The sequence below is a fragment of the Nymphaea colorata genome, chromosome 1 (genome assembly GCF_008831285.2).
Source record: "Nymphaea colorata isolate Beijing-Zhang1983 chromosome 1, ASM883128v2, whole genome shotgun sequence".
Lineage (NCBI taxonomy): Eukaryota > Viridiplantae > Streptophyta > Magnoliopsida > Nymphaeales > Nymphaeaceae > Nymphaea > Nymphaea colorata.
Window position 1 is genome coordinate 24,550,753 of NC_045138.2, and position 19,476 is coordinate 24,570,228.

At 40.3% G+C, this 19,476-nt stretch overlaps 2 protein-coding genes across 5 annotated transcripts; one reads left to right on the forward strand and one right to left on the reverse strand.

Moving 5' to 3' along the window:
• The first annotated feature begins 384 nt into the window (after positions 1 to 384).
• On the forward strand, positions 385 to 12,222 carry LOC116256018 (helicase-like transcription factor CHR28). Of its 3 annotated transcripts, none has more exons than XM_031632140.2 (14): positions 385 to 1,021; positions 2,233 to 2,311; positions 2,491 to 3,189; positions 3,283 to 3,347; positions 3,583 to 3,694; positions 3,788 to 3,996; positions 4,883 to 4,954; positions 5,045 to 5,122; positions 5,230 to 6,124; positions 7,938 to 8,068; positions 8,710 to 8,931; positions 9,644 to 10,201; positions 10,722 to 10,931; positions 11,739 to 12,222. In XM_031632140.2, the coding sequence occupies exons 1-14, from the start codon at positions 866 to 868 to the stop codon at positions 11,841 to 11,843; spliced, it is 3,591 nt and encodes a 1,196-aa protein (XP_031488000.1). In that variant the 5' UTR covers positions 385 to 865; the 3' UTR covers positions 11,844 to 12,222. The 3 variants fall into 3 exon arrangements, with proteins under 3 accessions (XP_031488000.1, XP_031488009.1, XP_049934380.1); XM_031632149.2 differs by having other exon boundaries at positions 386 to 1,021; positions 2,491 to 3,180; XM_050078423.1 differs by lacking the exon at positions 385 to 1,021 and having other exon boundaries at positions 2,234 to 2,311; positions 2,475 to 3,189.
• Positions 12,223 to 12,616: 394 nt separating this feature from the next.
• Positions 12,617 to 19,476, reverse strand: LOC116248993 (indole-3-acetic acid-amido synthetase GH3.10-like). 2 transcript variants are annotated; one of them, XM_031622083.2, is made up of 5 exons: positions 19,211 to 19,476; positions 17,336 to 17,912; positions 16,603 to 16,704; positions 15,602 to 16,422; positions 12,617 to 13,335 (listed from the first exon to the last, which is right to left on the reverse strand). In XM_031622083.2, the coding sequence occupies exons 2-5, from the start codon at positions 17,644 to 17,646 to the stop codon at positions 12,797 to 12,799; spliced, it is 1,773 nt and encodes a 590-aa protein (XP_031477943.1). In that variant the 5' UTR covers positions 17,647 to 17,912; positions 19,211 to 19,476; the 3' UTR covers positions 12,617 to 12,796. The 2 variants fall into 2 exon arrangements, with proteins under 2 accessions (XP_031477943.1, XP_031477934.1); XM_031622074.2 differs by having other exon boundaries at positions 17,336 to 19,476.

Consider the following 19,476-nt stretch of genomic DNA (forward strand, 5'->3'; position numbering starts at 1 on the left):
GTTTGTGAAAAGTGGAAACCAAAAAGCCCCGAGAATCTTGGTCGATAGAGTTGTACATACTGCATATTATTCAAGAATATGAGTTTGAATTTTGAAAGGTACGTCATTCAGTTGTAGTAATCAAAATTTTTATGAACTGCGATGCTGATCTTTTGCCGACCAAATACTGTAGGTCTGTTTATTATGGCAAGGCGGCTGGGAAGGCGCAGATCCCTTTAAATTTACAAACTAAAAGATAAAACTTACATAGATTAAAAAAACTAGATGCCTGTTCTAAAAGTTTTTAAGCATATGAATCTCCGATAAAATTTTGACAAAAGAACCGGAGATTGCATGCGCCGAAACTTGAAAGGGGAAGCATTGAGAAGAAGACTTTTCAGGCTGCGATCGCAGGGCTGCCTACATAACGTGGATGAAGGAGAGAGGGAAGGGGAACGAGCCTGAGTCTGCCCACTCTCTCTTCCTTGTTTCCCGATTCCTCCAGATCACGCGCTTCATCTCACCCACGGCCACAACCTATTTAAGCCTCAAGACCGCCCACCCCCTTCGTTAGTTTCCTCCCCCTTCTCTCCTTTCTTACCCCGCGAACCACCCCTTTTCTTTTCTCACCACGCGCCCGCCCATTCGGAAAAGTCTTCGATTCATCTCTCTTTCCTCTTTTCTTTCTTCTTCTTTTGCTTCTTTTCGCCTGGTTGGGGGGTTTCGGTTCGACTGGCGGCGATTCTTCGTTGCTAAGGCGTTGGCGATCCTTATCCTTCGGTTTGCCAATTCTTGTTGATTGCGGGTCTCCACCCTCTGAAAATCTTTGCATCGGGCGTTGTTGACGTTGTTGATTGCCTTCGAGGCTTTTTCATGGTGTTTGACGATGTTGGTGTCCGACGGGCCGAGCAATTTCAACTTTTGGGGGGAAGCCGCCGCCTTTCTCGGCGGCGATCAGTTGGATGATTCGGACGACTACTCAATCAGTGTTGAAAGATTCTATGACATATTAAACGAAAATCAGTCGCAAAATTCCTCTAAGGTATGTGCTCTCTCTCTCTCTCTCTCGGACTGTTGAATTGCTTGTTCTTTTCTCGGATTCCATCAGTTATTCAGTTGGCTTCTTTGCCATCGAGGGAGCTGCTCCTCATCCGTTTGTTTGGTCTGAGAGGAAAATTCGACTGTTCTTTGTTTTGTATTACAAGATTTTCATGCGGTTCCATCCGTTTCTCCCTCTGTGTATGGAAAGAATTGCGTCCCGCGATCGTGCTATTTAAAATTCTACGGTGGCCTTATTATGGGTTCACGTGGAGTCACTATTGTCGCAATTGATCATTAATTGCCAGATCAGGAATAACAAACATCTTCAGTTATCATGCCCTTGGCATACTCGGGGCGTTCGGACGATTACTGGGTCACGATACTTGAAAGAGTGAAAACAAGATTAACATTTTTTTTATCCTTTCATAACGATGGTTGGCATCTTAGTCTCCCCTTAGCTACTTGCATATTATCTAGGTTTGCATGTGTTTCTTGATTCTTGGAGTAGAGATTTTGGGGCACGATATTCTTTGTTGCAGCACGGTGGGTGGATTAGGAAAGCGATCGTTTGCGCTTGATGGAGATCAGTCTTGTATGAACAGTAGGAACCTTGCTGCCGCCGGTAATTATTACGTTAAGCTAGCTACTGTTAGATCTGGTATGGAGTTGGTAAATCTATTCATTTGCGTAGAAGATGAATTGCTTTCTCATGTATGAACAAGTTAAGGTCAAGCACGGATTCCATTTCATCGTTCATCTTTGATGGGGAAATACGTCATAGTAAAATGACCTTCATGGGATTTCCATGGAACGCCGTTCCTGCTAGCCTTTATTAATCAAATCTCTCTCTCTCTCTCTCTCACCCACACACCCACACACCCACACCCACACCCACACACCCACACACACCCCCACACCCACACCCACACCCACACACACCCACACACACCCACACTCGCCCCACCCACACACCCACACACACACGCGCCCCACCCACACACATACATAGGGACAAAAATATGGGACGGAAGATGTATTTGTGTCTGTACCAAGAAAATCAGAATTGAGTTGGATTACTAGGTTCCTCTTCATAGTGCAGGACCGTAACATGTATTAGTTTTTGGGTAAGTGAGTGCCATCTTACCAAACAGTTACATATGCTTGGCTGTCTTTTCTAGAATCTAAGTTTTATTGTTTTTTGGTTGATAACAGGGTAATGTAGATGTTTCATCAATGAAAAGTGGATTTCTCATTCCAGAATTTCCTGAGATCCCCTCTGATTCTAAACATGGTAATAAAGTTGACTCATATAGATATTCCTTTTTCTTACAATTTATTTTGTATTTTTTTCCTTCATGTGAAGGATGAACTGGTGAAGCTAGCGATTTGTTTACAGATTTAGATTTTTGTAAGCTCTTCCAATGGTAGTGGATTTGTACTTATATTTGCCAAAGTGGAATTAATTTTCAGGGGAATCCCAGCATCCTTGGTCACTTCCATTTGAAGCTAGTCAACCTGGATTTAATCCATTGTCTTCTGCAAACAACTTGGAGTTCCCAATTCTTAGAGGTAACAATGGAGTGGACAACTCCTTGTTGTCTCTGGAAAATAATGATGGAGCTTCTGATGCACACATTGATCCAATGAATGAAGGAATACTGAATGGAACATTAGACACTGATGGGAAACATGTAGACTCTCTTGTGTCTTTGGATAGCTTTGGTGGGTTTGCTGATGCATACACTGATCAAATATGTGATGAGGATATGCTGAATAAACCCCAGCAGGTGGATTTGAAGCCTCTAGTCAACCATGATGCTGGAAATTCCTACTCTGATTGGTTATCTCTCTCTCCTTTTGAGCAAGGCATGTTTGTTAAAAGTACAATAGAGACACCTGTTCTTCCTGGTCCAACTCAAGGTGTTGATAATCGTTGGGCAAATGAGTTGCTAGGTCATGTTGGTAGTTCCAATTTGGATGTAGAAGACATAGACTTATTGTCGGATTCTGCTTGTGTCGTGGACCTTACTCTTTCAGATAGTGATGATGAGGTTTTGTTGGAAAATATGAAAAATGGGTTGCCATTCCACATGGGGGCTGAACAAGTTGCCGGAGGCATGACTTGCAATTTGATTTCTCAAGATTTTCAGCACAATAGATGTATGGATGGTGAAATTTCTTACATAATAACACTTTTTTTTGTTTTGTTTTGGCTTCCTCATTTCATTTGATACATTATGGGATGTGTTTAATCAACTGCAGGTTCACCCACTGAACATCAATCCATTTCCATGAAGAAAGAATCTGTGTTTTTCAATAGTGAAAATGTAAGTGCAGGAATTCATCATTAACCCATTTTTTCTTATTAAGCAAAGAAGTGTTTGGAAGAAATTTGTTGTGTCTATTTCAACGGTGAAGACCAATCTGGTGGTTATACATCACTTAGAAGAAACCTTTGCTAGTCTAACTCTGAATCTTTGCTAATCTGAATTCTAAAATTACGTTTCACCACTTAGCTATCATCATGAAGTTGAAGCACAAATCTGTTTAACTATATTGCAGGTTTCTTCTATGAGTAGACAAAAATCTAGTGCTGATGTGGTACCTTTTGTTCAAGAATCATCAGAAATCTTTTCTGCTCATGCCTTTCAGAATCTTCAACTATCAAGCACTAGTAAGACTATCTCATAAGTTCATAGATAAAATGGTTTTCAGCATGTTAACTTTCACACTATCATTCAGTTCTTTTGACAACTGAATCATACAGATTTTCCTGGAAGCTTTTCAAATGATGCTGATGTCTATATTGTTGAAGATATAAGTGTTCGAGGACATCCACCTCTCATGACTATGCAGAACAAGGTCCCTACCTCTTCACAACCTCCTATTTTTGGTGACTCATTCCATCGTGTTGGGCCTGGGGAGGAAAGAGGGAGAACATATGATGAAAGATTGACTTACAGGCTAGCTTTACAGGTATCCACAGCCTTCCTTTCTCACGCACACATGATAATTTTATTAGGTTGGCAATGCTGTTGTAGAAATCTTAAGTTATGTTTTCTTTTGAAGGTGTATCATCATAATATTTCTACGAGTACTCTGGATATTTGTCCTGTGTTCTGTTGGGATCATCGTGTGCTGATATCCATGCACGTATATACATGTGAACATTTTATTTTGGCATTCAAAATCTTTTACATTTTGTGATACTGATCTTTCTTTTTGCGTCCTTTGGTGATCTTTATTCTGGAAACTGTAACTGTCGTATGCTTCAAATTGTTTATCTTCAATGTTATTGCTTAATGCTCACCTGATGTTATAATGCCAAATTTTATTTGTTTGAACTTGTTGAATAGGATGTTACTTGCCATTCTTTGACTTGCAAAACGCAATTTGTCAACCTGGCAGTGCATGCTTCTGCTTCCAGGCTAGTGTTGGTTTCAATCTGTTGTTTTAGTTTAGCTAGTTATTGAGTTGCATTACTAGTTGGTTGAGGTATTCTTAATGAAACGAAAATAAAACCCTAAAAGGGGATTTAGCTCTCACTGTTTTGTACCTTTGTTCTGTTGCTTGGTTTCAGAATAATTTGGAACTCGCTTGAGCCTCTTCATGTTTAACTTAATCTGGAGATCTGGAGAGAATGATTTCTTGTTTATGGAATTGTCTGTCTTTCTGTGTCTAAGAACAGTAGTTTATAGCAGAACCTAACATTTATGTAATTATGTTTATCCACCCTGTTGGCAACTAGTCACAAAGGCTACCCTCTTAATGCTACAAGTTGATTTATATCTCTGCCATCAGTTTCACCTCCTTGGTTGTAAAACTGGATAAACTTTATATAAGTTGTTTAGGCTTGTTGCAGGATCTATCTCAGCCAAGAAAAGAAGTCAGCCCTCCAGATGGAGTTTTGGCAGTGCCCCTTTTGAGGCACCAGGTGAGTTATTAAATCTATACCATAGAAGGCCTTGCACTATGTTTTTTCTGCATAGTGTTGATTAAGTGATATAAATGTTTTCTAATACAGCGTATCGCCTTGTCATGGATGTTGCAAAAAGAAACTGCTACTCTGCATTGTTCTGGTGGCATTCTTGCAGATGACCAGGTAAAATATTCTGTGGTGTGGGGTTCTCTTGACCTTCATATTTCACAGCCCTTAAGTTATGGGTTATGTATTTAGCTCTCTTTTCTTGTGGCCGGGCTTTTTGACAGGGACTTGGCAAAACGGTATCAATGATTGCTCTCATACTAATGGAAAAGTCTCCATCTTTGAAGACAAGTTCTGAAAAAACGGTTGATGTTAAACCTGAGCCGCTTGATCTTGATGAAGATGATGGAACTATGGGACCTGGGGAACTGAAGCAAACTGGAAATTCTGAGTGTAGCATAGGTACCAAATCTTTTGGAAGTGAAAGCACTACCTCAACATGTAAGAGGAGGCCTGCAGCTGGAACACTGGTCGTATGTCCAACTAGTGTCCTTCGGCAGTGGGCAGAAGAACTTCAAAATAAAGTTTCTGCTAAGGCTAAGCTTTCAGTTCTTGTTTACCATGGAAGCAATAGAACAAGAGATCCGGATGAGCTTGCCAAGTATGATGTGGTGCTGACCACATATTCAATTGTAAGCATGGAAGTTCCAAAACAACCACTTGTTGATCAAGATGATGAAAAAAGGAATGATGAATCCGAAGGATTGACTTCGGATTCTTTTAGTGGCAAAAAAAGGAAACATTACCAGAATGATAAGAAGAACAGTAAGAAGAACAAGAAAGTAGCTGAAAATTCAGAGCCTTTTGCTCGTCCACTAGCAAGAGTTGGATGGTTTAGGGTAATTCTTGATGAAGCTCAAAGCATAAAAAATCACAGAACTCAAGTTGCTCGAGCTTGTTGGGGTCTTCGAGCAAAAAGAAGATGGTGCTTGTCAGGGACGCCTATCCAGAATGCAATTGATGATCTGTATAGTTATTTTCGGTTCCTTAGATACGACCCATATGCTGTCTACAAGTCCTTTTGCACTACAATTAAGAACCCAATTAGTAGGTCCCCAACTACTGGATACAAGAAGCTACAAGCGGTATTGCAAACAATTATGCTTCGTCGTACTAAAGGTGGGTTGTTGGTCTTATTGTGCAAATTTATTGCGTGTTTTTTATTTTCTCTTATTTCAATATGTTAATCTGTATGTGTTTTCTAAACATATAAATTCATTTTTTTCCTTTTCCTTTTAACATTCATTTGGTTGTGGCTATTTTTTTGTTTTCTTCCTGGCTATCCATGCATTTGATACTTTTTTAGCTAATGGAGCCGGCAAATCTCCTAACAAGCTAAGTACTGAACAAATTTTTACATACGATCAGGTTTGGGAACTGATGCAAAGAACTGATGAATATCTTATTGTCAGAGGAATTCAGAATGTAAGCTAAGGGGGCCTTCATTGAAAGAGTTGGAAAAAATATAAAACATGTTTAGAGTCCTGGGATGCTGTACACTCTCTAAGACTGGCTCAGTTGCACCCATTCACTTGAATTATAATGACCTCAGTAAATAGACAGTGGGTCATGGCCTGTTATAGTAGAGGACTTTGTGCATATAAGGTTGCCATTGTCAGAAGAATCATGACTTAGCATCATAGTGTGCTCCATATCTGCACAGGGTTGTATAAACTATAAAGGTAGGATGTCTAGTTGGGATTTAAAGTGTTTATCTATGGGTACCTACAGGTAGTAAAATTTTGGTCATTATCGTGATGACCTGGCAGAAATATTAGCAAATCAGAGGTATGAGTTTCATGTTGTCAACCTATGAATCTTCACTGTGACATCTAGATGTTAGATGTATACCTGTCTGGCTGTCTCTAAGTAGATGGTGGTTCCACTCGTGTAGGCTGGTGCAGGACATAGATAAACCACCTAGAGCTAACTAACTTCAGAGTTCCAATGACCATTAAGGACATTTCTCCAAGATGGGCTCACAACATATAATAAGTCAATACTGACAAGAGTTATTGGCAAAGATCAAGGGGAAAAGGTTAAGACCTTGTATTCTATGATTGAGGAGATCATGGGAATAGATCCTATAACTGATACAAAAGCAGCACTTCATCCAAGATGTGGAAGTGCGCCTTGCATGTCTACACTACTGACTTGAGAACAGGAGCCCTTCCATTACTGAAGGCTTGATTTCATGTGTTAATTAAAAAAAAATGCCTTGATCTGAACACTTAGGATAACTAGAGGAGTAGGGAAAACACATTAAATGATAAAATACTCTGTTCATTGAACCACATCCCCCTGGGTGGAACTTCGCTTTGGTTGGGACATTTGTTTTAGTCCGGATAAGTGATTTTATCTTAACATTTCTCATTAACATTATTGTAGCTCATTGACAAATGTGCACCCTGAAATGCATAGGGGCAGTTAAGTTTTGTTTGGGAGCAAATATTGGAACTAGTTTGTATTATATGCATGAGGATGTCTTGCATAATGTTATGACATTGCTGGTTAGAATTGTCTGAACTCTGAATGTTAGGATCTAGCAACTTCTAGTCCTTCAGACACAAAGGCAGACGTCAACTTTCTGCTATGCATGCATTTCTCGTTGTACTACCTGTGTTTGCATTCTGGTACTGGTGTCACTGACCTATAAGTGGTATGCTATATCTCTGATCCATCTTGTTTGATGTTGAAGTGATTCATCAGCTGCAGAATAAGAGCTGGTCCAAATGGGTGATTTTGGAAATTGGTTGTGTTACGTAACATGTCAATTTTGATGTCCCCTACTTGTTGATTCTCTATGTTGTTTTTTGACATGTTTGTGTACAGATGTGCTCCCTTATCTGGTTATATTGCAGCAATGTGTTTTCTGTTTCTGAGTGGCCTTATTATTATATATATCTAAATATTTGTTATTATATTGGTCTAGGAACAATTATTGACGGTGAACCTATTATTAAACTGCCTCCAAAGTCCATATCACTAAAGAAGGTGGATTTTTCAATGGACGAACGAGACTTTTATTCTAGGCTAGAGGCCGACTCTCGTGAACAATTTAAGGTATTTCTTTTGTTTATTTTTGGTATATAAGGATAGGCTTTGAGATTATCTGTTAATTTGTTTTCATCTTCTTTTGCATGAATCATTGGAAGCTTACTAGAAGCTGCACTGCCAGTGATATCCTCTGCCTTGTCACTGATTATTCTTACTTAGTGAACCTTCTTGAGTTTATTATATTAGATTATCTGAGATCGAACTCATCCAGTCTATGACTTGTGTATTATACATCATATGTCGGACCCGATCTAATACATGATGAATCACTTTCTCTTAATTTGAATTAGCTGCCGCGTGTTCAGTGAATAGTCCTTACCATGAGTTTAGTGAAAATTCTAAGCTAGAGTAGTTCTTAACCTGCTATCTCTGTATAGTAAGTAACTATTTTGGAGGTAAGTTCTGGGCTTGGTATGTGCTTTTTCCCTAGGAAATTATGAATCCTTGTTTTCCTGTATTATTGGAAGTTTTTTGAACTTCTGCTGATTCTGTTTGTTCATTATGATATTTAAGATATTTAAACTTTTGTTTTTTTCTTCTGATGCTTGCTGGCTCATCCTGTACAATTGCTCTGTTTTTCATTTTATTGTTTTGATCTAGAACCTCTTTTTTGATAGCTGTGTGATTCTCCTTTATTATACTTTCAGGTTTATGCTGATGCTGGGACAGTGAAACAAAATTATGTGAACATTTTATTAATGCTTTTGCGACTTCGACAAGCTTGCGATCATCCTAAACTTGTGAAAGGATTTGATTCTGCTGCTGTGCAGCGGTTTTCTCTAGAATCTGCGAAAAAACTTCCTAGAGAAAAGCAGGAAGAACTGCTGAACAATTTGGAAGCTTGTTTGTCACTCTGTGGTATCTGCAATGTATGGATTTCCATCTGTTTTCTGTTCTTTGCCCAATTAAACCTTTCTTATTAAGTTCTAGGATGATCTTTGTTTTTTTCAGTGTCCATTTTTTTTTGTTTTTGTAAAATCTTATGGCACAGAGCTCTCTCTCTCTCTCTCTCTCTCTCTCTCTCTCTCTCTCTCTCTTTTTCTGTGGTGCAAACATGCTACTTCAGTTCTGATTTCCTAAATACTTTACACATGCTTCCTGTATACATGGATTATATATGGCTTATCTATTCGATAAGATTAAGGGATTGGTTTGTTGTTGTTTAGTTCTGAATTTGACTTGCATATTTATCATGGAAGTAATGCCGTGTTATACTTTTCAAGATTCTCCTGACCAACAGGATGAACTCTGGCATAGATCTCCTTTTATTGTCAAAATTTTTTGGTATCCATGCATAAACTGATGCATAAACTGATACATTCATGTCCTGTTGGTGATTCAGAGAATTGGTTTAATGAGGTCTGGACCTAACATAATATCATGCTTAAATGTTGAGGATGCGTTATTGAATAGATCGTAATTACTGGTATTTCCTTAAATTTGTACTTCTGTATCAAAAAGCAGTTTAGTTACTTAGGTCACTCTAGATTTGTTCCTCTTTTGCTGCTTTCTAATCTTAAGCACTTCTAGTGGCTTCTCTTCTCTTATTTCTTTTTTTTGGATAACTAAAAATGGTTTCAGGACCCGCCCGAAGATGCAGTTGTCACAATTTGTTCTCATGTTTTCTGCAATCAATGCATTTGCGAGAGACTCTCTGGTGATGAGAACATATGTCCTGCAGCTCACTGCAAAAAACAGATTAATATCTCTTCAGTATTCTCAAGAAATACACTTAAAATTTCCCTCGATGAGAGTACTGAGCACAATATTTCTGCTATATCTGGTTGTGAACTTGTTAAGGCAGCTGAGAAGTCTACAGATTTTCCATCAATTGAATCATCAAAAATCAGAGCTGCCCTTGACATTTTGCAGACATTGCCAGAAGTGCCACAAGCAGACTCACGAAGCATCTCTGTAGGTCATACTTATGATTCTGTTACTGAAGGGTGTCATTCAGAACAAAACTCGAAGCCTCTCAGGGTAACAGAGAAAGCTATTGTCTTCTCTCAGTGGACTAGAATGCTGGACTTGCTTGAAGTTCCCCTGAAGAATTCGTCCATAAATTACAGAAGACTGGATGGGACTATGTCAGTCCTTGCAAGGGACAAGGCTGTAAAGGATTTTAACTCCCTTCCTGAGGTTTGATAAAAGACTTTCATTTGTAAATAGTAATATATAGGCAGCACGTGGCACTCTGTTTTACTAGATGTCTAATGGTTATTCCATTGAGGATGGATTAACATTTGACGCTCATCCATATAGGATCAATTAATGATCGATCCTTGTATGGTTGGCAGGGACGTGGTTAATCTTCAGCCCTTGGTAAACCTATGTAGCCTTATCAAGACTAGTCGGTAGTTCTTCAAAGTTAAAACCATCTTTTGTTGCTGATTATCTTCATTTTTGTTTTGTTGGTCGAGATCCTACGTCAATTGATGAGCATCTTGGTCGAAGGCCTAGGTGGCCATTTCCATTAGGTGACTCAGATTAATTTATGCATCCAACCATAGGTGGGACTTTACATACTCATTTGTGGTCCCTGATGCAGTTGTAAGCCTGCTGCCAGTCTCTGGCAGTGGCATGTTTCATACTACATGAATGTTATTGTCCTTATCCCTGCAGTAGTGGAACCTGGTTCTCATAGTTGTGTTTTGTGTAGGTATCGGTTATGATTATGTCATTGAAAGCTGCAAGCCTTGGTCTTAATATGGTAGCTGCCTGCCATGTTCTTCTTCTGGATCTGTGGTGGAATCCTACAACTGAAGATCAGGCTATTGACAGAGCACATAGAATTGGACAAACTCGTCCTGTTTCTGTTACTCGGCTGACGGTCAAGGACACAGTTGAGGACCGCATATTAGCGCTTCAGGTACTGAGAGAAAATCTTATGCTTAAAGTTGCCTTCATGTTTGTTCTTTCTTTGATATTAGTACTTTATGGTTGTCCCGAGCCCAGGATAATCTGGCTCTTACATTGTGAATATCTTACCTTACGTGGGACTTTCATTTGATTTTCCCGTATTTCTGGATGAAAAGGCATCATCATTCATATAAAAAGGTTTCAAACTCAGATAAGCTCATTCATGCGTAGTTATGGGCAGGATTCGCCAGCCTCATTATGAGTCGTCTAAAAAATTTGAATATAATTATGGACAACTGAGAAATCTAGAACTATAAAAATTGGGAAACGTTAAAAAATCACAAAAAAGGGGAAAATATATTAATTGCGTAATTTTCTTGATTTATTTTTTTTTTATTTTTCTCTTTCTTAACATTAATATCATCGTGGATCCAAATTCAAACTTAAACTAAATTATTTTTTATCATTTTTATCATCATTAAAACATCCTTTTTATCTAGTTTTATTTATGCTTTCCTATTAGTTTATGATTTATTTCATTTTACCTTTGTGAATTGTTTTATTTTTTTTAAGTTTTCTGAATTTTCCCGAGATTTTTCCAAGAAAAACGATTTTGCTGAAAAATACCCATGAAAAATATCTTCATTAAAAACCCAAGAATGATATTTTTGAGAATGTTTAAGAGATTGCAAAATGGGGTGTGACAAATCATAAATCTAGTTCAGTCACATCACGCACATAAATATGTACATATGGAACATATATGGACATCCGCTGCTTACGGGTTGCCTGATTCTGTCGAATGATGTGTTCATAGGAGAAGAAACGGGTGATGGTTGCAGCCGCATTTGGAGAAGATGAAAGAGGTGGTCGACAGACTCGGCTAACTGAGGATGATTTGAAGTATTTGTTTATGATTTGAAGATTTAGAGCCATTCTTTTCTGGTTCGTCGTACTTGTGGTTAACTTTCACATGCAGTGACATACGCCAGTCAAAGCAGTAGTGCAGTTTACCTTCTGATAAGATGCCACCAACAGTACTGCATTGGTGGATGATTCAATTGATTTTGTTCGACTTCACAGTTTTGAGTTTGGTAACTGATGTAAAGCTCCTACAGGTGACAACTAACAGTAAATTTAGGCAAGTTAGGCAAAATTAGCATTCATTAACTAGGATTATCTGTGGATAGAGTTTGTAAATCTGCACAGTTTTAACAATGGAAAAATCAGTGTCCAAAATGGGAACTTTAATAAAGTGTATTGGGAAATGGGAATGGCATTGCTTTGAAAATTTGCAGTCTCCTTGATGTATATGCTAAATCTATAGCTTATTTGTTCATAAAATGTCCATTATTTCCATGAAAGCTCTCCCAATGTATTTTATTTGATAATGCTCTAGAATCAACGATCGGGTTCTTTTGTTATAAATCTCTCTTTTCGGAAGCTACACCCGAAGATGGGATTACTCCCCGAGTCCCTGTCATGGGCTTGAATAATGGGATAATCCATCAATCTGAAATCTGAGTTATGCTTGGAGAAGTACTCTTGTTCATCTACGTAGCAACAGGATCCTTGAAAGGTGGTAGCTATGAAGGGTGCATGAGATATTCTCGGGAGATCTTTTACAGAGAACTGAAACCTTACAAAACTGCAATTTTATTGATCATTCTTTTTTTTTTTTTTTAACGAGATCGTGGCGTTGCTGAATTCTGTTTGTGCTTACATCTGCAAATGGCCTATCTGAAAGGAATCGAGACAAGGGGCCAGCTTGATAATACATTCTTGGGAATTATCCGAACATGCACTGGTGGACAACCGATTGGCAGCCCCAGACCAACCAAAAAAGCGTGTCGTCCTATCGTCTCCGTTTCAATTTCAGCAGTAACCCGTGCTATAAATCCTCTCGATGGTGCAACTCTCAAGGATCTGAATAAAGAACTCATTGTAGGTGCACCTAGGCGTCTTGAATTGGCCCAGCGACGCACCATCCTTCACAAAATGGTCAAGAATCTTCCTAAACGTGCCCTTCTTAACAATGCAGAGTTTAAGGGGGCCTATAGAGTGCGCCTTCCTGGACAAAACATAGCCATGATCCATAAAAGACTCATCCATTCTCTTGCAGCACTCGGCTAGGAGGCCTGTTTCTGCAGGAATCTGGCTCAGCTCCCAGTAAATGACGTAGCTTCCCGGCGTTGTCGAGAGGTTGGCCGTGCTGGTGAAGTCGATGAGCTCGACGCCCGACTCCACGAGGAGCCCGCACACCTTGGCCACCACCAGCTGAACATCCATCTCCGTGTTCTTGTCGATGTTGACTGTGAGGGTGAGCTTCCTTCTGCCCACGAACCTCAGTTTCGGGGAGCCATTGTGGAAACCTGATACCTGTACCACGTCCCCAAGCCTGTATCTGTAGAGTCCTGAGACACAGGGAAGAATAGAAACAGAAGGGGCAAAGAAAAAGATCAGGCCAAAGATCAAACAAGCAAAACCCACTAAAATAGGTGGATATTCATGCGGAAGAACACGAATTAATTCCGGGCGCAGGGATAGAGATAATAATGGAGGTATTATTAGCCGAGGACACCCCCAGCACAGCCATGTGCTATACTCTACCGATTAGTGGTGGCAGTAGTGGTAAAAGGCCCGCATCCTTTTCAGCGGTGAACTCGCCTCGACCTCAGAAGTCAGTACGACTATGCCACAGTGCCATCAAGATGGAAAATTCAATGGTGTCAGCCAGACTGCCGATTTGCGAATCAGTGGATGCAGTAATTCAGACGAATCAACAAAAAACATTATTGAAAATTTATAAGAAAAATAAATAATATAAAGGATTCAAAAATAATAAAAATAATCAAAAGGGAATAGTATATGAAACGTGACACCGTTATTTTGGCAAGCAAAACGAATATTTATTCGGCCAATTTGGCAAAGCTGCTCTATCATTCTCAGAACGAGATGAGTAGAACTATGACAAAACATAACACGGATGCGAATTCATAGAATGGTGTCTGTTTGAGGAAGACCAGAGTAGTTTCACATGAAAAACAGACGGGCTTCGTGAGAAGTAGCGTGAGCCCCATTTGGAAATCCGATCACGTGTTTTGGTTCAGTGCACAGATTCAGAAAGAAGAGTTCTTTCCCATGAAATTATTGAAAGTGGTTCCTAAGGATTAGCGTGATGAGGACCAACTATCAGCCTGCAAGAGAGTGAGAACTTAGGCGATCCTACGAAAATCTCCGTTAACTTTTGGAAAAAAATTCAGGCGTTTATAATACAATACGATCTCGAAGATGCCTGCAGCCTCAATGCAGCCTCAATACTACAATCTGAAACATCTAATACAAGGACCTAATCAATTTGCCAACTGAAAAACTGGCCTTACCAAGATTTCGAAGAGATCGTTTTCCTAAAGAAAAGAAGAAACCAAGATTGGGACCAGTTGGGAGCGTTGATTTTTGTTCTATTCAGCAGTCTATAAGGCTAGGTTGAATTAATGGATGCAGAACGCATAGGATGGGGCGGCCTATACACTTAATTCACAGCCCCCACAAGCAGCTGTCATCCTCAGTAACTGACCCCACCAATCCATCGATCCCAACCAACCCTCCAGGAAGGACGTGGATGGATCAAGAATGGCATCCACTTTGATTCCCTGCCAAGTGAGTCAGAAGGATTTCTACATAGCTGGAAAAATATATTCTAGCTTCAAAAGCTAAGCACTAGCGCATCTAAAAGCAGATTTGGCTATGTCATACAACGTCTTTCGAGCTAAAGCCTTTGTCCAGATGAACTTACGTATAAGGAGACTTGCTGCTTTCCTACCATCAATCGGTTCTATCCTAATTTTTAACTTCAAATGGTAGACTCCCAAATGTCATAACATAGTCAATGCACATGGTCACCGACGGAATTTTCGTGAAAACCAGAGGAATCACTGTTGGGTTAGAGAGTAGAAGTATCACTGATGACAGTAGAATGACGTGGGCGAAAGACTCATGCAAGTGGGTGGGGCAACCGGACTTGTATTCAAAAGTAAAGAGATCAGGACTGGGCTGATACCTAGGGTATTTAAAGGATTATAAATTCTTATGTATTAAACAATTTATGAAACTCCTTGAAATCGTGATGCGATAATAATAGCCGCTGTTCCTGTGTCAGAATTATATGATCTGCACATCACGTCAATGCCACCCAACTTGGGGTTTGTTAATTTCTTCCCGCCTTTGATAAGGGCCCTTCAGTCGCATGATGATGGAAAAGAAATTACAAACTTCTCAAGCAGAGATCGCTGGGAGGGAGGTGACCGCATTACTAATAAAAAAAGCAGAAGAAAACTAAACTTAACGAGCCACTTCCAATCTGAGAGTTGATCAAGAAACCTAAGCCAAGCAATTTCATAAGGAGCAAAAAAGTGAAGGACTTTCTTTTGGTTTCCAATCATGGTGAACGACGTCTGCGGGGAACTGCTGTTTCCCGACACTGAGAAAGGTTATGGCCTTTTATGTGGTGGCTGGTAAGTAACTAGTCCTAGGTACTCTTGTGAGATGGTTCATTTGGGACGGCCATGGGATCAAAAAAGGAAGGCAGATTTTGAATTGTGGGCCATGTCCTTCCTATATGCAGCAGTAATATTTTGCAGTATCTAAATCAAAGCGTGGAACTTGTGACTCTTCCTGTACCTGTGAAGGTGGTGACCACAACTTCATACTCTTCACCGACCTTTACTTGCGACAGCCTCACTGCCTGAGCCTCAATGAATTCATCATCCGCCACTGCAGAAGTGATCGGAGCGTCGCGACGATGGAGGGGCAGGAATTCAAAGTATGCAAATGTGGGGACGACTGTGAAGGAGACAGTCTCTGGAGGGGCAGCAGGCTCTGTGTTCACCCCAACCCAGCACTCAGTAGCCCCGTAGTCTGCGCCAATCAGTGGCAGGCCACCGGCATAGTGCCTCAACTTGTTCAAGTAAGGCAGCATGGAGCCCGTCATGATCGAATACACATACTTGGCGTTGGGCCAGAGGCGAGGGATAACCCCGTGCCATTTCCTGAGGCCCATGCATTTCTGCTCCACAGTAGAGGCCAGATCTGGGTTTGGGGAGATCAATTCAGTGACTGCCCTTCTCATGCTGGGCGACGTGATTCTTGGGCTCAGGGTGCCTTCCCTTATGTCGCTGCAAATCTCTCTCCAAAGCAGCTCAAATTCCCTGAACGCCTCAACTATACTGTAGGCAAAGGTGGAAGTCACGTACTCCACCTCTTCTGAGAAGTGCAGGCCTAGAAGGAGGTGGCAGTACGTGGATTGCCGGTGGTCTGAGCTAGCGATGACCTCACTGGGGCTGCATGTGAATGTCTCTGTCTTCATTTGCTTCATCTTGAACTCTTCACTCTCAAAGTAGTGGGTAGTTGCCGTTCCAACCTTTTGCCCTCCCGTTGTGTAGAACAGTTTGCTGCTATATATGAATTCCAAGATCCTCCCTCCTGGTTTGGTTGGGAACAACCTACAACAACCAACGTGAGAAATTTACATAAAAATGATCTTCCAATTGCTCCAAACACCCTATTTCATTCAAGCATGTGGAATCGAGAGTACAAAACCCTTAAACTACAAATAAACAACTCGATACTGAACACCAAGAGCATAATTGCATGTGATGGAGACGACACAATTTAGGTCAAACCTGGATCTATATGCTGCAGCCAATCTAAACATATGAATGGTGGATTGAGCACTGTGACGAGTGAAGAGCAGGAATTTTGGTCTTCCTTCCGTCGTCCCCGAGCTGCAAACGTTAACACTGTGTAACTGAAACCGATAAAACACATATAATGGTTCCGAACAATCACGTCGCTATACATCGTTACCACGCGTTGAGACTATTATCGCAGGTGTTAACATTTAGATGATTTAAAACTATGTTAATGGGTCTACTTGTTTTTCAGAATTCGTTGATTTCCAAAGTTCATGTCAAGAGCAGCACAAATCCAACCCCGATATTAAGTTAGTATAGAACGCCCCATTTTCTATGCTATATTTCATGTAAAAATTAGCAGACTCGTACTACAAGAGAACTGACATGAAACAACGGTTGGACTGTTCTAATCCAACCATGCACAGTAGTTAGTGTCTGGAGGCGATGCGGCATAGTGGGGTGTATCACGACCCTAGGCACGTGATTGAAGGTTTGATCGGCTTCTGGATGCCCACCTTTCGGAATTTGCATAAGCCTGGAAAGCAGGTCAGTCCTTGTCCTGAGAGCAGGCAGAAGTAGCTACAAGGTAAAACTATTTCTTCTTTTATGAGCAAACAACGCCTAGAAGAATGTTCTGCGGACTGGTTATGATTAGGAGAACATGAACAGATATATTTTTAAATTTTATGTATACAAAAGAGAGAAAGAGAGGGATTTTGACCTTAAAGAAATGGTTGTGACAGGCTGTTGAATAAGGATGGGAGACGGGTCTCCGTCTGCAATCCTTTGGATGTAAGGCTCATAGTCTGCATGAGAAGAGAGAGGCACAAAGGATGAGAAAAGTGACTCTAACTCCTGGTCTTCCATCTCATGAAGCTGGGGGAGGTGTCCCATCCATTTGTTGAGGTACTCTGCACCACTATTCTGGCGTATTATCTGGCCTAGCGTCCGGGCTTGTACTGCTGGTGCTTCTCTACACACTTCTTCGAACCACTGGATTATATCTCCCCCATCTCCATCTTTCCTGGTCATCTCTGTCTCTCTCCTCTCTCTCGCCTTGCGAAAGCGCGTGCAATCTGTGATCCGAAAGAAATGGCCCTTTCCTCTATACCTCTTTTCCCTTCGTCAACAGAGCAGCTGTTGAGCTGTCTCTCAATAATCTGCTGTGGTCAGTGTCCATGAGTAATTGACTCGAGTTGTACGACGCAATCCCCACCACAGAAATCTTTATCCATCTTTCAATTCATTTCCTTCCATCGCTGGAAAAAATATTATTAATGCCCACCGCTTTCCCTTTTCTGAAAAAAAAAAGATTCCGATGCTTAATCCGTTTGCGTTTTTTGCTAAAAACGTTTACTGCTCAATGTGCTCATTCCCTTTTCTATGTTTACTTCTTTCCCTAAAGAAAATCCTAATCCTCATTCACTTCCAGTTTCCTGCTAAAAAGGTTATAATGCTTAGTCCGCCTCCGTTTTCTGCTGGAGGAATTTTAAAACAGTTATTGCCTCATCCATTTCCATCTTCTGCACTGAAAGGAAAAGTTAAATTTATCGTTTTCTGATGAAAAAATTAACTCCTACTCTTATTCTGAGCTTCCATTTTCCTTTTATAAGCCTAATCTAAGCATTGATTCACAGAAAGTTGAAGAAGTCTTATTCTATGACGAAGAAGAAACACAGGGAAATTCATTTTTCAGGAAAAAATAAAAGAAAAATGTCCAGATACGAAACCAACTAACCCAATTGATGGACACAATAATATCAATGAAACATACTGTTTTAGGACAAGGTCAAGAAGCAGAAAAGTCTAGCTTTAACGGAAAAGATTCCAGCTAGTTTTGTTGGCAAAATCATGGGCATGAAAGACATAACCATGGCATAGAGCATTGCCAACGGGTGCATGCTACTGTTTACGGTTGAAGAGATGATGGTAAGTCAGGAGATAAGCATTCCATAATTATAGCTGAAGTTGCTGCATGTAGTAATGGCGTTAGCAGTAAGCAGAAATCAAAGGACAAAACGTGAAACTGACGCTGAAATTGTAAAACGCAGATAGGTGTAGCAGAATGCCAGATTTCCACCTCTTGATTTTGGGCAGTGGGTAATTGTAGCAGCCCAATAAATAAAGGACTTCAACACCCATCGATTCTAAAGTCGATGGTAGCCTTCCGTAGTGTTGTTACCTTTTCCCATGGAAATCAAACTCAAATACAAAAACGGTTTTCTGATACGTAAAGTTTCGAAATTTTGAATGGACAATTTTTCTATCATTTCAAATCTCCGGAATTTGTGTAGAATCTTAGATTTAATAAAAGTAAATTCCAAACGTGCGGTTCTAGGGTTTTCACTGTGAAAATCTTGCATCCAGCATTAATCACTCCCCAAAATAAATGAACAATAACAAGTAAATATTAGGAAGATAAGAAATGGAAGGTAGGATCATGCATTCCTGTCTTCGATATCAGAAGAGGGGAAGGCTGCCCACAAAATATCATGGTGACTACCGCTCATTTTGCACAACCAGGATTGTTAGCAAACAGAAACACAAAGATGCTGCAGACATTTGGGGCGACCGCCATCTGATTCAATAGTATCACCTTTTGGAGGCATAATAGCGACAATATCTACGAGCAGCCTCCTGCTCGCTCCATTGATTGAACAGCACCTTCTCTTTTGGCCATACTGATAAGGTAGCCACTTCCATTATGTGGTGGCCGAGCTTTCCAAACGGCAGAAGCAGCAGTACTACACAGAGCCTATTTTGGTTGTCTGCTTTCATTTTTTTTCCTAGTAAAGGTAGAAGAAACAACTTCCTCTCTTGAAATCTTGCTCACAGAGAAGATCTTGTTTGAGAGCATATCTG

What these genes read in the sequence shown, in the direction of transcription:
- LOC116248993 (XM_031622083.2), bottom strand. Translation starts at nt 17,646, where the DNA reads ATGACCAGGAAAGATGGAGATGGGGGAGATATAATCCAGTGGTTCGAA. An exon ending in GCTGCAGCATATAGATCCAG is followed by an intron (nt 16,423 to 16,602) that starts GTTTGACCTAAA and finishes TGGTTGTTGTAG; the next exon opens with GTTGTTCCCAACCAAACCAG. An exon ending in TGTGGTCACCACCTTCACAG is followed by an intron (nt 13,336 to 15,601) that starts GTACAGGAAGAG and finishes CCTGTGTCTCAG; the next exon opens with GACTCTACAGATACAGGCTT.
- LOC116256018 (XM_031632140.2), top strand. Translation starts at nt 866, where the DNA reads ATGTTGGTGTCCGACGGGCCGAGCAATTTCAACTTTTGGGGGGAAGCC. An exon ending in TGTTTTTCAATAGTGAAAAT is followed by an intron (nt 3,348 to 3,582) that starts GTAAGTGCAGGA and finishes ACTATATTGCAG; the next exon opens with GTTTCTTCTATGAGTAGACA. An exon ending in ATTTTAACTCCCTTCCTGAG is followed by an intron (nt 10,202 to 10,721) that starts GTTTGATAAAAG and finishes TGTTTTGTGTAG; the next exon opens with GTATCGGTTATGATTATGTC.